The sequence below is a fragment of the Leptopilina boulardi genome, unplaced genomic scaffold (genome assembly GCF_019393585.1).
Source record: "Leptopilina boulardi isolate dan_hultmark-lab unplaced genomic scaffold, ZJU_Lbou_2.1 LbouV2_322, whole genome shotgun sequence".
NCBI lineage: Eukaryota > Metazoa > Arthropoda > Insecta > Hymenoptera > Figitidae > Leptopilina > Leptopilina boulardi.
Genome location: NW_026137888.1, coordinates 372942 through 388774, shown reverse-complemented (window position 1 = coordinate 388774; position 15833 = coordinate 372942). Strand labels below are relative to the sequence as shown.

Sequence of the window (15833 nt, the reverse complement as noted above, 5' to 3'; positions counted from 1 at the left end):
TGGTTTCCGATCGACTCTTGAGAAGAAGCTAAAAAATATCCCAGCAAATATGTTGCCTGAAATAATTTTAATAGACTTTAGCACTGATGGTGCCAAAGTTAATAAGAGTACGAAGCAGTTTTGGCCCATTCAGTATCGAATTCTTAATATAGGAGATAGAAAACCACTAATTGCAGGTGTTTTTGTAGGTGATGGAAAGCCAGGAAATGCATTTGACTTTTTTGAGGAATTTGTTCACGAAGTCACTCAAATTTGCAGAGATGGAATTATCATCAACAATAAACTAACTTTTCTAAGAATTCATTGCTTCATTGCAGACGCTCCTGCACGGGCCATGATTTTAGCTCATTCCTCTCACAACTCGGCTAAACCTTGCTCGAAATGTAAAATAGAAGGTGTCCATTTTATGAATAGAATGACTTACGAGGGAGTCAATCACACACTGCGCACTGGTGAAGAATATAGAAATATGACTGATGAGAATCATCATGAAGGAAGAAGTCCATTATCAGGATTAATAAATTTAGTAAAACAAGTACCCTTTGAATCACTGCACAGTATGTGGATAGGAAATGTCAAAAAAATAATAGTAGCGAACGTAGAAGGAAAATTTAATATTCAAAGGTTATCCGGCAGGAAAATAGACATCGCTAATAGTAGAATGATGCAGCTACGAGAGTATTGTCCTACAGAATTTAATCGAAGGCCAAACAAATTGTCTGCTTTTCATTGTTTTAAAGCGACAGAATTCAGGCAAATTGCATTATACACAATGCCATCTCTATTAAAAGGTATTTTTGAAGAGGAATGTTATAATCATTTTTTAATATTGAACGGTGTTTTGCGTCTTCTGGTACGCAAAAATATATCTCAAGAACTCTTGACATTTTGTCAGGAAGCTATGAAAACTTACGTAAATCTTTGCAAAGAACTTTATGGACTGCAATTCATGTCTTATAATGTTCATGCGGCGTGTCACATAGTCTCTGATGTTCGAGAGCTTGGTGATTTGGATTCTCACAGTTCTTTCGGATACGAAAATAACATGCCAGAATTTCACAAGTTAATACGCAAGCCTAATCATCTTCTTCAACAGTATTATAAAAGAATTAAGGAATTAAATCATTTGAATTCAGTGCCGGTTGATAATGCCATTCGCATACAACCTTCATTGCCTCATGCCGAAGGTCCTCTTCCTCAAGAAATTCTGGATAATTCATGCCAACAGTTTCAGAAATTGATAATTGGAAAGATTACACTTGCTAAAAATTTACGTGACTGCTGTATCCAACTCCAAGATGTAAGAATTGGATTAATAAAGAACATTGTGCAGGTAGAAGACGAATTCTCTCTCATTTTTCAAGCCTATCGAACAAAGAATGGTGTATACGACATTGGAATATCATCTGAAGTTGCTGGGGTATTTAAGTGTACAAACTTGTCGAATTCAATGGAAGTAGTTTCACTCAATCAAGTGAAAGACAAATGTTACAGAATGCCTTGTTGGAGTACTGCACTAGGACAAGAAGAAAATGTAATAGAAAATGACTGGGTATGTTCAGTACTATCCAGTCAACAAGAAATTCCTCAAATTTAATATCTTATGTAGAAGCATTTGAAAAGCTTGTATGCTACATAATATCATGTGAGTAAAAAAATTTTGCCATAATTTTTAATTAATACTAAAAGTAAATTTTTGTTACGCAATAATTCAATAAGCAGAAGTATCTATTATTGCAACAAAAATATTACAAAATAATACATTTCATGAGTTATAAAATGTTAAATTTCAAATTAAGTTAAGTTAAACAAAATTTTTGTAACTAATGTATCACCAACTTCCGTGTATAAAAAACTCAATCATTTTCTATGCTTTTGTTATTACTTATTTTACTTATATTATTAATTATTACACTTTTACATATAGTAAAGTATAAAAAACTATGGTTTTAAAAATTTTATAATTACTTTACAGGCCATGGAAAATATGAGAGAGAAAGACGCACCTCCTAATGCGGTCAAAAAGATGTCCCTTAAAAATACTGTAAGAATTTATTCTTAAAATTTTGAGCAATTACAAGACACACGATGCAGAAACGCAATGCTTTTATACCAATATGGTCAAGTCTTTGAAAACACACTGTTTCTTCGCAAAACTTTTAAAACTATACAATTTAATTTATCTATATATTATCGGAATAAGAAAAGTTGAATAGTGAAACTTTTTTTACATTTTAAGTTGAAAAAAGTAATATGAAACTGCTAACTTAATTAAATTTTGTATTAATATTCCAGGGTTGCTACGCTTTTTGAATTCCATAATTTCAGATCCTAAACAATGCAAGAAAAAAATTTACGCATGTAAAACAATGTAAATTTTGAATGGTTGGTCCTTCCTCTTAAGTCTTATTTTTCATTTTTGACCTAATTGGACACGTTCTTTTTTTTATCTTTTTAAGGGTATTTCAAGAAATAATAAACTTTAGCAACTTTTTTTAAAAAATAAGTCTTATTTCTCAGTTTTAAAACACCTGGAGACTTTTTTTATCAACTTTGACGCAAAAAATAATTATTAATATAAATATATGTTGCCAAAAGAGTTTAAATTTCAATTAAACTAACTTTATTGTCAACGAAGGAATGTTAAATTAATTAATTCAACAGATTATAGAAAAATATTACTTGAGCCCTGGAAATCGAGGAAAAAGTACGAAGCTGAAGTACGCAACGTTTATCAACGAAAAAATTTTTTTTAAGTTAAATATTACGCTTAGATTACACGTATACGTAATATAGGCTCAATATTTAACTGAAAAATGTTCCTCATAAGTTAAATATTTCGCCGAGATTACGTATTTGTAATTTTAAACGTTAACCAAATGTTTATCTTTAAAATAAAAAATTTCTTTGCAAACGTTGCGTAGTTTAGCTTCGTTGAAAAGTCAGGGAATTTTGTTCGAGGCAAAACATAGCAACCCTGTATTCACAATTAAAAACAAAACTACCACTTTCATGAAATTGTGTGTCATTTAAATCATGACAAAATGATACAGTGTGCATTAAAACAAGATTAAAATTTTTGATACAGGATTAACAAGTTATTAAATTTTTTTGTAGGCAATCGAGAAAGCCAAAGGAGCAAAAGTTGCATCAAAAACAGTAAACAAAATGTTTATTAAAAATACCCTAAGAGTATCCAGTACAGGGAGAAAAATTACAACACCTAAGAACATTTTAAGCACTTCTGACGAAGAGACTATCCCGAAAATATCCAAAAAAGCAAAAACTGTCACCGGAAGCTTAAAAAACTTGAAAAAACTGGCGATAAGTTTAAACCTAGAAACTGATAAGCAGTAAGGAAAATTCTGTAGTGTTTCTTAATAAATAATGTTGATAATAACTTTTTTTAATAATGAATAAATATAATATAATAAATATAATAATAAATTAAGAAACAATTTCATTTTAACTATTTTTAGAAGAGACCAACAGCAGCATTCAGAAGTTCAGAATTCAGGAGTATTAAATTCTGGAAGCTTGCAAGTTGGTGCACATCAGACCACAACTCAGCAAATCCAGAAAATTGATCTTTCAAAGTGAGTAAAAATTTTGTGAAATATCTACAATAAAACTTTTTAATTTGTTTCGAAAAATAATTTTAATAATAACAGTAATAAATTATATTCTAGGACGGACAAAGTACAGCATTCAGGAAATCAGAATGCAGGAACATCAAATTCTGGAAGCATACAGCTAGGTGCATATCAGAGCTTATACCAACCAAAGCAGAAAATCCCTCTTTCAAATTTGTAAGTCAAAACTTTGTGGAATATCTAGCACATTTCAGTTTGTTTTTGATTTTCACGTGAAATATATTACCATACTTATTATTTTCCAACAGAAGTGTGACCTCATTAAGACAGAACGCACTGCCCATGCCTCCAAATTCCATGCAAATAGTTAATGACAGTGGTGGTCTTACAGAATTGTAAGTATTAATTTTTTAAAATGTGTATATCGTTTAAGAAATAGATAATTCCAACATAAATCAAAATTAGAGTATACACAAATTTTTAAACAGGAAAGTAAAACTAAATTACAGAAGTGAGTTCACTCACTCAATAAATTTCCAATTTTAATAGGTGGTCATCAAAGTTAAAAATCTTAATTATTACAAAATAAGTTACAGAGTGACAAAAAGTATGGATATTTATTTCACTTTTTTTTCTACTCAACATTCAAGACTTATTTAATATTTTCAATTTTTTATTAAAATTTATTAAAAAATAGATATAATATTTTACAGAAATATTTTCCACATAATTAAAAATATTTTTCAGAGTATTTTTGTCTGATTCAACGTCTAATATGTTTGATAATAATAATCAAGATGGCGGTGAAAACGAATTTTTGGAGTTCAAAAACGATTATTTGAAGTTTAAAAACGATTTTTTGGAGTTCAAAAATGAAGTGTTGCGGAGATTCGAGTGAGTGGAATATTTTATTATAAAAATATTTTTATGGGGCGTTTCCTATGGAAGGGATAGTCGATCTCTGCAATTTTCTTTACACATATGTAGCAAAATTATAACATATTATATCCTCAATGTTATGTTGTAAGAGTTTATTTATAAATCAAGAAAATTTCAATGTTAATAATAATTGAAAGTTTGGAAAATCCTTCTTTTACCCACAGCTTTTTAACAGCTAAATTATCAATTTCAAGAAAAATGTTCATTTGGAAAACTTTCCAAATTCCAGATAAAAGAAAAAATATAATATTTATTTTTCTTTCCTGCTTATCTTAAGCATAATTATATTTAGTTTTTGAGTTTTTGATACTGATAAAGGTAACAATAATATAATTTATTTTTCTTATTTTATTTAACAACATTGTTTTGTTGCAATTAAAGCCTCTGTTTTAACTACGGAAGTTTTCATAATCCACCTATGGTATTTGTTGACTTTTAACTTTTACAATATTTTAACACTATAATTGTACAATGTGTACGTTTTGAAAATTTAAATGTTTTAATATGAAATAACTGTATTTTTAAAATCTTTATTATTTTATAAAATTCTTTCTTAATGAACACTTGATAAGATAATATGTCATTGGAAAAAAAGATTAATTTTATTAAATTTTTGAAGTTTTAAACAAAAGTTTCTATTGTTTCACGCAAAAGCAACTATTAATAATAATTGAACCATTTAAAAACATTTAATCTAAATATAAAATAATGTTTTTTCCATATTATCCGATATTAAAGATAGATATTAAAAACAGCGAAAAAAGTTAGAATTAAGATTTTATTCCAGCAATTAATTTTTTTAAAATATGTTTTTTAGGCGGTTCCATTTACCGACTTTCCCCTACTGTCAAAAATAATTAATTGGAAAGTAGAACTATACGTATAAAGGGAATTTGCTGTTGAGCAAGATATATGTTCGATAATAGAAGAATAGGAAACATTTTGTTGTTGTACCAAACATTTCACTGTTATAGCAAAATTGTTCTGATTTTCTACAAAAGTTTTAATTTTTGTAGTGAATTTCGGCAGATTCATACATGTAGTTCTTATGTTTTAATGTTATTGATATTATAATTTTTTAAAATTAACTAGGATACATTATTTAATTATTTCTTTAAAAAATTGAGTTAACAATAATATTGAAATATAAAAACTGCAGTTGTTGAGCACTTTAAGGCGTCTTCTAAGTTTTCAAATCTTAAATTGAAGGTTTTTTTTAAACATTTCTTTCTTAAAAGTTTCAAAATATAATAAGTTTAAATAATTAATTAATTTCATAAGTTTTTATGAATATTTAGGACAATAAAAAATTTAAGTTATGAGCTCAAAAAATATTAATATTTTCCTTCTATAGAGGGTGCTTTATCCAAACTTTAAAATTGTATTGACATTTGGCTGCCATTATAAATCGAAACTGATGGTCCGATTACAAAATTTTTTGATGCATTCTCTTCAGTCGAATTTTATTTAGCGGACAAACTTCGAATAACTCAAAACTATCAAAATTTAAAAAAATGACAAGCTTTTGAAAATAAAACATTGAAAAAACGTTATTATTTTAACATTAAATTAATCACAGTAAACATAAAAAAAAAACTTATTGGTATATTAGAGCTAAAAAACTTCCCCAGAATAGAATGCAATAAGATCTTTTAAAATAAATCAATCAGTTTTCGAGTTATGATGGCAGACAAATTTAAATGTAATTTAAGAGGAGGGACTGGTCAAATTTCAACTTATCGAAATTAATGTTGTTAACGGTTGTTAACTTTTTTCTGGCCTTATTTGGAATCTAAAATTGTTGCCCTCTATAGAAGGAAAATATTAATATTATTTGAGATTATAACGTAATCCAACCTTAAGGCGCTTGTATACCTCACCGATGCCGAGTATACTTGCGTCGTGTACCATTGGAATAAAAGAGACGGAAAAATCTTTTGTCTCTTTTACTCCAATCGTACACGACAGAAGTATACTCGGTATTGGTGGGTATACAAGCGCCTTTATACAAGGTATTTTACGTGTAATTTACACGTATTATATATGAGTTTTCTACACGTGTAATATATATAAACCTAATTTTGAGAAACATAACCCTAAATCTGCTAGTTTCGAATTTTCAATAGTTCTGATATTAGCAAAAATTAATTATCGATGCTTTGATAAAATTTAAATTATATTAGTATTTCTCTTCTAAATTGAGAACTGAAGCACATTTAAAATGTTAAATTTTTTTACGAAATTATTGCAAATAAGATGATATTATTTAACTCAACTGAAAGTTCTCAATTGATCAAAATTTAAATATTTTATTTATTAATTAATACTTATTTATCAACAATAAACCAGTAAGTAAATAACAAAAAAAGGTTATGTTGCCATTGATGCGGCTACTAGGTCGAAAACCTGGTTTTCTACAGTATTATACGTAGAAAACCTCCAGAAAAGCACTTTTACCCATCTCTGCATACATCTCATTCCCGAATGACTTTCATGAATGTATTAAGGCCTAAGCACAATAGAAATGTAAACAGAATCGCAATCGCAAACGGAAGAATTAGTAAGAAAAAAACAACAATATATGACTATCCTTCTCTAACTCATTCTTCCGTTTACAATTGTGATTACGGTTACGTTTTTTATTCTGCTTAGACCTTTATGCGTTAGCCCATATGTTTGCGATTACTGTTGAGTCTATTCTGCTTTAAGGCCTAAGCAGAATAGATTCTTGAACGGGAACGCAATCGTAAACGGAAACGTAAGAATGTGTAAGAGAAGGATAGCAAATATCTTTATTCTTCTCTCACCCATTCTTACGTTTCCGTTCACGATTGCGTTCCCGTTCAAGAATCTATTCTGCTTAGGCCTTTAACCTTTAAATCTTCCAATTTTTTTAGGTTACATTTATCTATAATTTGACATTGGAAACACTTTTTATGACAAAATTTAGTTATCCGCTTATTTAGATAAATTGAACAATTGTTTAAAATATTAGTAACCAACTCCATTTAGTACATCTATCATTTCAAGGATAGAGCAATTCAAGTTGTTTTAAAATTACTTTTTAGAGAACAAAATATATGTATAATATGGTCTAATATGGTAAATTTGTTAACAATGAAGATGTTTTGTAAGGTGTTAAACATTAAAAAAATGGTGCAAAAATCAAACTTTTTTAAAACAGTATCCGCCATTTTGTCATTTTTAAACTTTTTGACTACTTCATAGGTATAACCTAATATTGAACATGTTTACTTTTTAAAAATTTTTCTTAAGAAAAATTTTTTTTGGAAAAGTTATTTTTGGGGTATCAAAAAACGTTGCAGATCATTTTGATTCCAAAAAGAGATCAAAATGATCCAAATTTTGTCTCATTTTAGTGAAAAAATGTATGTCAATTGTTTATTTTAAAATGTCAAAAAATCTGTCAATAAATTTTTAGGTTTTGTCCAACATTTTTTAAATAAATATTTAATTTAATTTACTGTTTTCATCACTGAAATCATTAAAACCATTTTATTGATCCGTTTTGGCCTAACCAAATTGTAGTCGATCGAAACAAAGTTTTCTGAATTACCGCACAAGATAGTTTAAATTTTATGTATTCAAAAAATTCCGATTTACCAACGTCTTACATTCGAAAAAGTATCAGTTTAAGACTACTATTATATTTAAGATTAATTTAATTTGAGACTGAATGTGAAGGAAAAATTGTTTTTAACGTCTCAAGTTATTAGAATTTCAACTTATTTATGAAGTTTTAAAGAACCTTACCCCTAAAGAGAAAAAGGGATAACAAAAGAAAATTTACTTTATTTAACTGTTGAAAAATTTTAGGTAATTTTTACTCCAAAATAAATTAACTTATTTTTGAAAGTAAAACTTCCAAAACAATTTTTAGTAAATAAAAAAGGATGATACAAAAACAGAGCAAAGAAAAAATTTTGTAAAATGTTGTTAAAAAACTATTAATTTAATAAAACACTATAAAAATTATAAGAACGTGTTTAATAAAATAACTTATAACTGTTGAATGGAAATACAATGTTTCGAAACCCAATTAAATTACATTAAATTAAATTACTTATGTTATAGATGATTGTGATAAATATACGCTAAACATACTTTAAGAATGCTCCATTTGATTATAATAAATACTCGGTATAAACTTCAATTTAACGTACTTAATTAATGTTTTAAATTCATTTAAATTACTTAAGAATATATTAACATTTTATCTTGATGATCATTTATGTGGCCAAACGTCATGCCTCAAAATTATTGTTTCTTTTTTTAGATTGAAGGCATCTGATAATATCCTAGACATATTTTGGCTCTATCCATAATGTTTAAAATGGATAAATATTTAGAATTTCCTGGAGCTATACGCGTGGCATTACTTCCAAAAATCATATATTCTAAAAGTATATATTGCAAATGGAATTGTTTTTCATAGCTGATATTAAAGACATAGTAGGATCCGATTAATAGCAATACAGCTTCTAACGGGTCTGAGCAGTGTAAGGGTTCTGAATCTACGTAACACTTTAGTTGGTTGCCGTCAACATCAGCTGCGATTAGCATCGGGGCTCTATTCATCGGAGGTGCGTTATCCTATAAAAGTTAACAATAATATAATAAAATATGACAAAGTCTTTCAAATAAAGTAAATAATTATTAGTTTCAATTGATAAAAATAGTAAAAAAATAAAAAAAAATTCAAAATAAAATAATAAAGGAAAGAAGAATAAAACTAGTATATTAAAATTCAATAATGGTCTTTAGTAAGTAACAATGATATAATATTATAGAACCTTCATTGAAAATGATTTTTAAAATCATTACAAAATTTAAAGAATATTTAAAACAATTCAATCCCAGGAATAGTCTGGGGTAAAAATTTTAAGAATCATTAAAAAACCGTGACAAAAAACAAGAACAAACAAAATACATGGCCCGGTCTTATTCTGTATTATGAACATTTTCCAGGGAATGGGAAATATCTAGCTTCACTGTAATTAGACCATCAAAAACGTGTGTTTCAAACTTGGTAATTTTTAGTTGAAAAATTCTAACTTTTCAAGGGTAAGTTGCAATGTAGAGACGATGGAAAGTAAAGCTAAGTTTTTTTCAGTTATTGTAAAATCTGCATTTAAAAAAAATTACCCATGAATTTCTAAAAGCAAGTGTTTGATCATCTACGGGAATAAAAAAGTCTAGCAAGGGTTTGTAGGATCCAAATTAAAAAAAAGTAATTTCTAAAGCCAGAAGTTTTACAATCTTAAAGCGAGAAACAGTAAAGCCAGGCTTTTTTTCTGGATTCATGTAGTCTGAATTAAAAAAAAATATTTAAAATATTTAAAAGTCATGCTATTAACAGTCTCAAGATAAGGAAAAGTGAAGCTAGACTTTTTACACGGCCTTGAAAAATTTTTAGCGACCTTTAAAACGGGAAAAATATTTTTTTTATCTTGGATTTTGACACAGTTTTTAATAACTAATTGAAACTTTTCCCCAAGCTGTTGACAAGCTTAACAATATTTATTCGAAAAAACTGAATATCTTCATGAGTTAAGCCAAATAAAAAACAAACAATGAATCAATATTAAAAAATCTTATTTAATAAAAATAAATTGTATAATTTACACGTAGCATTTATTTAGTTAATTTATGATTTTAATTTTTTGTGATGAAACTAGAAATTATATTTACGTAAAAATTAAAAAAAAATTATTTATTTCGTAGATACAAGTTTTTAAATGCAAATTATACTTTGCAAATAAAAAAATAATTTGTATATGAATAAAAATGAAAAATCACAATTTACAAAGAAACATAAAAAAAATGTTTCATCAATATATAAAAAGACAAAAGTATCAGCTTTAGTTTTTAAATTATAATTACCTGTAATTCCATTTCCAAAATAGATTCACGTTTTTGCCCTTTTTTAGTATTTGAGTTGATCAAATTCGGTAGTTGTTTCAGAACATGAATAACCTTTTTATTAATGTCTGCAGTTTCTTCTATTTTTTCTTTAAGAATTGCGTTTATTTTTCCCGTTGAATCAATCAAATTTTGTCGCATGTCTTTTAGGCGCATCTGGACTAATTGCTCGAACTCCCAAATAAACTGTTAAATTTTAATTAATATAATATCAAAACAACATATTTTCATAAACAGGCCACAACTAATTTGATTCTAAAAATATCTTTCAATGATTTGTTATTTAATTCATTGAACATTATTTAATTTGTAACCAAACAGTTGTGGATTGTTGTTTAAAATTTCTATTGGATTGTTTGAAAATCAATATTTTTTAAAATTAATCAATTAAAATATGAAAAAAAGTATATTAAATTTGTGGAAGAAGTTTCAAATCTAGTGACAAAATTGTGGTCAATTATTATAGAATGACATTCAGTCAACTTTATCAGACAACCCAAAGCATTTCTGAATAAAGAATCAAGAATAAGAAAATTAACAGAATTTTATATTTCGAAATTAAAACTAAAAGAAAATTTATTAATTGAAGAAATTTTAAAAAGAAATCAAATTTTTAAATACTTTAGAATTTGATAAAATAGAACAAAAATTAAAAAGTAACATAATAATTAAAAGTGAAACCAAATTTTAGAAAACGTTAAAAATTGTAATATTATTCACATTTGTAATTGAAACTAAACTGCGAAATCCTATGAACATCCGGATATTTTAGATATCCTACAAACATCCTATGAATATTTAGGAATTAGGATATCCATAGGATCTCCTAGGGATATTTGTTGATATTGTATGGACATCCTAGAGGTATCCTAATTTCTGGAAACAACTGGGACGTCCGTCCTATATCCTGCAATATCCATTGCTGATAGGAACGCGATCCAAAAGAAAAATACAAACAGAAAAATTTTGACGGACATTACCTAAATTTAAGATGTAAAGATGCTTATGTCATTTTTATGTACTTTTAAATGCACTGAAGGAAATTATATACTAAAGTTCAATAAGTACAGTAGAAATTTTAGTAAATATTTTTTAATTTAGGGAAGACGTGTCAAATTGTGAAATATTGATATAAAAATACTAAATCTTATAAAAGATTTTATTAAATAATGACAAATTTTATTAAACTTCGTAAATGTATTAACGGACCTTAATAAAATTTTTAAAAATTCTACAAACTTTTTTCTGAGAATTAGTATTCTTATATCAATATTTCACATTTAAACACGTTTTCCCTAAATTGAAAAATATTTACTAAATATTAATATATAATTTCTTTCAGTGTGGTAAAAAATAAATTGCAATTAAACTTATTTTTTTTGTATCAGTATTTAAATGTTTAAAAATATTTCACAATCGATTTGTTTGAAATTTAATACATCCTTTAAAATATATGAATCATACCAATTCCTTATCGTTCAAGGGTGTATATTTTATTAATAATTCTTGAGCAGATAAAGTTTTCACATCTCTTTGCCTTTGTTCACGTGTTTTCACTAATAAATCTTTCAGTTTTCCTATATCCATTTCCATATTGTAATATTCTTCTCTCATTTCTATACACGCATCATCAAGACTGGCAACATTTTCATCGTCATCATTATCATTATTCTTCGCAGACTTTTTATTTTTAAATGAATTAGGATACTTCACTTGGGACTTCGGATCACGATTTTTTATATTTTTAAGGCAAAAAGATAATGCAATTCTCATTCTCTCCTTAAATCCAATTACACAGTAGGAAAAATAAATTATATAAAAGAAGCAAAATTAGCTACTTAAATACTCACAAAATTGTAATATGTAAATGGACGATTTCACGTCAGATTTCAATCGACCTTTTGAAGATGGCCAGACATTTTTTTTCGTTCCTTAGGGAATAAAAGGTACACTTATTTTCATATTTTTTCTGGTAGCCACATTTTTGAATTATGAATTTTCAAAATTATTATTTTTGTTTTATAAATTCTTAAAAGAAATTTTTTTTATTTTTATTTATTTTTGATTTTTGAAACATTAAATTTTTTTATCTTTAGAACTCATAAATTCGTTGATAAAAAACCTAAATAAAAACGAAAAAAATTTTTTTTTTATAACACCTTGCGTTAATAACTCGACTAAAGCGCATTTTTTGCTCTAGAGCTTAAAAAGAGGGGAAATCGTACTTTTACGCACAGTTGCTCCCACTCCAACAGCACTTTAGTCGAGTTTTTGACGCAAATTGTTATAAAAAATTATGTGTGGGGCATGGGCGCAAATTGGGAAATCTCGACTCGTGTGATTGCCGCACTCGCTTCGCTCGTGCTTCAAACTCACGCATGTCTCGATTCCCCTACTTTTGCGCCCTTGTCACACAAATAACTATTGTTTCGTTTACTTTACTAAAAATTTGAAGAAAAATCAAACTTTTTTTCTTTTGAACAAATTTTTTTTGAAATCAATAATTTTAGAGTTATAGGTCATTTAAAAAAACTACTTTAAAAAATTAAATTTTTGAAAATTATGCCACTAAAAAAAATACGTATACCTTTTTTTTAAGGAAGAACAAAGAATGTGTTGCCAGAATTTGAAATGTGAATCGAAGTCTGACGTGGAATCGTACATTAATACAGTGTAATAATTCTTTTTTTTTTAAATTGAGAAACCTAGAAAATATTTTCTCGTTTTTATGGTGTGCCATTATAATGCAAAGAACAATTAATTTTTTTTACAAAAGAACCAAACTTGCATCAAAAATTTAAAAATTTTATAATAAAATTGTTTAATTAGTTTTCATTTGAAAATTTGTTCATTATTAAAACTTAAATAAATTCTAATATTTTAAATGTAAATTACGCTGAATTAAATTACTTTTCCAGGAAACTTATATCTTACAAAATTTTTTTCAAAATAGTTTTGGTTTTTTATTTAAAATTCAATAAGTCTTTTATGAACTAAATAGAGCAGATAATGATTTTACGTAATTCTTAAAATGAAAAATATAATTTTGTTATTTTGGTTTTTTTTTAAGTTTTACAAAATATTTTTTAAAAACTTCATAAAAATTTATTATTTATTTACCATGTATAAGAAATTTTTAATAATTTTAACCTTTTAAGTACACTCGGGGTCATTTTGACCTTAATCTAGAATTAAAACAGGAATATCTTTTAAAAATAGGAAAAATTTTTTTCTTTTAAGACCGGTAAATGATAGTTTTAGGTTATACCAAAACTTTTCAATGCTCCCTGGGTACGATAATCCTGTGTGTTGTTGACAAGATTTCATTTACAATAAAAATCATCCCGGTAAACTTGAAAAACATCGTATTTTGCAAGTTATAATAGGCAATTAATTTTCATATTATTATACCACTATTCAAGAATATATTATATTCTTCTATGTAACGTTTATTAAACGTTACATATAACACAAAAGTATTATACATTATAAGAAATAATATTGTTTTTTAAGCATTGTTTTTTCTTTTTTAAAGAAAAATTTTGTTCAACATTTTTTTCTATATTTCAATATTTTTAAATATAGACTTTAAATATAAAAATTCAACTTTTTAAAATTTGATCGGAGAAGTTTTAAAACGGCAGATTTTCGAATTTAATGTGGGGTCAAATTGACCTATGTGTGAACTACGTGATTGATAAAATGAGTGTCTACTCAGAGGGCTAAATATACTTACAGCAGGCTTCTCTTTAATATCACCCTTCAATCCCGGAAACTTGGCTATGGCTAAAGACGAAATTTTTGTGATATCCTCTTGCGAAGTACAACCTGCTTTTATTATTTTGTCGGCCAAAATGCGCTTAACTTTATTAAATTCACTTCGATCCATTTTCGAATATAGTCCAACTTTATCATCTGCTTCACGATTTTCATAAAATGAATCAGGAATCAGTCGAGATAATTGATTCTATATGATAATTGAAGTAAAATTAGGAAATTAAGGAATTGAGGAAAAAGAAGATTAGGAATCGAAAATCTAAAATATAGTTAATATATAAAAACTGTTAATATTGGACCTGGGGCTTTGAGAATCAATTGAAAATTATGTCGTTCTTACCAATTTCTCTTGAATATCAAGTGGTAAGTTCGAGTAAGGTGTTCGCTCATCAACCGTTGGAATTGGGAGTTTACCATCAGTATTTAAATCATTTTTATGTTCATTTTCTTTAGAAATTTCGAAGACTTCCGCTTCAGTTGGAAATGCGTCATTAGATGATTCTACTTCAATTGTAGCATTTGAATTTGAATGATTATCTAAAAAAATGGTTTAAGTTTTATTTAATTAATAAGATACGAAAATTTTCATAAATTCAACATAAACTAAAATTAAAAGTTTATTATTAACAGATATCTTAATTTAACATTCAATTGGAATAGACGAGTTAAAATACAAATTAAACGAATTAATTAAATAGTAGCTTTTCAAATTTTTATTAATTTCACAGCCTTATTTATTTATATTTTACCTAATTTTATGTGTTTCACAGGAACACATTCGCAGTAAGAACACAAGTTGCTTTTGCTGAAACAGTATGATGGGCAATTTCCACACTCACACCTACCCCGTTTAACCCCAAACTTATCTACGTTATCCATTTCTGAAATCAAATTTTTTTATATATTCAATTAATTGTTCAATACTTTCAAGTACAATAACAGGATGTTTAACTTAAGTGTTATCACAAGTAAAATACCATTTGAGAAATCGCATACTTTCAGTATATTAAGGGAGGGGGGGCACATTAAAAATTTTAAAAAATGAGTAATTTTCAGCATTTTTTTCAAGTATATTAAAATAAATCAATATAAAATTTAGCCACTTAATGAATTTTTTTTTTTTCACCAGAAGAGGACATAACAGATTTACATTAAAACGATGCTCTAAGCAGGTCAAAATAATTAAGTAAATATTACAAATATTTTTAAACAATTTTACAACTTACTATTGTGCAAATTTTTTTAATTGAACCTCGAAAAATATTTGTTAAATGTACAATCGCTTCTAATCTATATTCTGTTTATCTCATGTACATTTGTTATCGAACGTAACCTACTATTACAATCTTCAAAAATTATTTTTAAAATCAATTTGAACTTTAAATATGATGTAAATGTTGCAAAAAAGATTTGAAAAAAGTTAGAAACCTAACAACATATTTTTTAAAATATAGTGAAAGTTAGTAATTTATTAAATGTCATAGAAATTTAACAATTTCTTTGCTCGCTGGTGCAATTGCTCTACACCAAAGAAAATATTTCCAGAATTGTCTGATTAAATTTTTTAACCTTTTTGTTTTC

The 15833-nt window shown here is 26.8% G+C and overlaps 3 protein-coding genes across 3 annotated transcripts; 1 reads left to right on the top strand and 2 right to left on the bottom strand.

Annotated features, from left to right (window-relative positions):
* The first annotated feature begins 1308 nt into the window (after positions 1–1308).
* LOC127284292 (uncharacterized) lies at positions 1309–8631 on the top strand. Its single transcript, XM_051309681.1, has 8 exons — positions 1309–1645; positions 1976–2044; positions 3118–3353; positions 3480–3596; positions 3690–3809; positions 3902–3988; positions 4341–4487; positions 8628–8631. The coding sequence occupies exons 2-8, from the start codon at positions 1979–1981 to the stop codon at positions 8629–8631; spliced, it is 777 nt and encodes a 258-aa protein (XP_051165638.1). The 5' UTR covers positions 1309–1645; positions 1976–1978.
* A 66-nt stretch (positions 8632–8697) lies between these two features.
* On the bottom strand, positions 8698–12529 carry LOC127284282 (uncharacterized). Its single transcript, XM_051309657.1, has 3 exons — positions 11940–12529; positions 10437–10661; positions 8698–9146 (listed from the first exon to the last, which is right to left on the bottom strand). The coding sequence occupies exons 1-3, from the start codon at positions 12246–12248 to the stop codon at positions 8826–8828; spliced, it is 855 nt and encodes a 284-aa protein (XP_051165614.1). The 5' UTR covers positions 12249–12529; the 3' UTR covers positions 8698–8825.
* Positions 12530–13732: 1203 nt separating this feature from the next.
* Positions 13733–15165, bottom strand: LOC127284291 (uncharacterized). The gene is made up of 4 exons (XM_051309680.1): positions 15002–15165; positions 14593–14789; positions 14212–14442; positions 13733–13777 (listed from the first exon to the last, which is right to left on the bottom strand). Exons 1-4 carry the CDS (start codon positions 15129–15131, stop codon positions 13733–13735), a joined length of 603 nt encoding a protein of 200 aa, XP_051165637.1. The 5' UTR covers positions 15132–15165.
* Between the last annotated feature and the right edge of the window lie 668 nt (positions 15166–15833).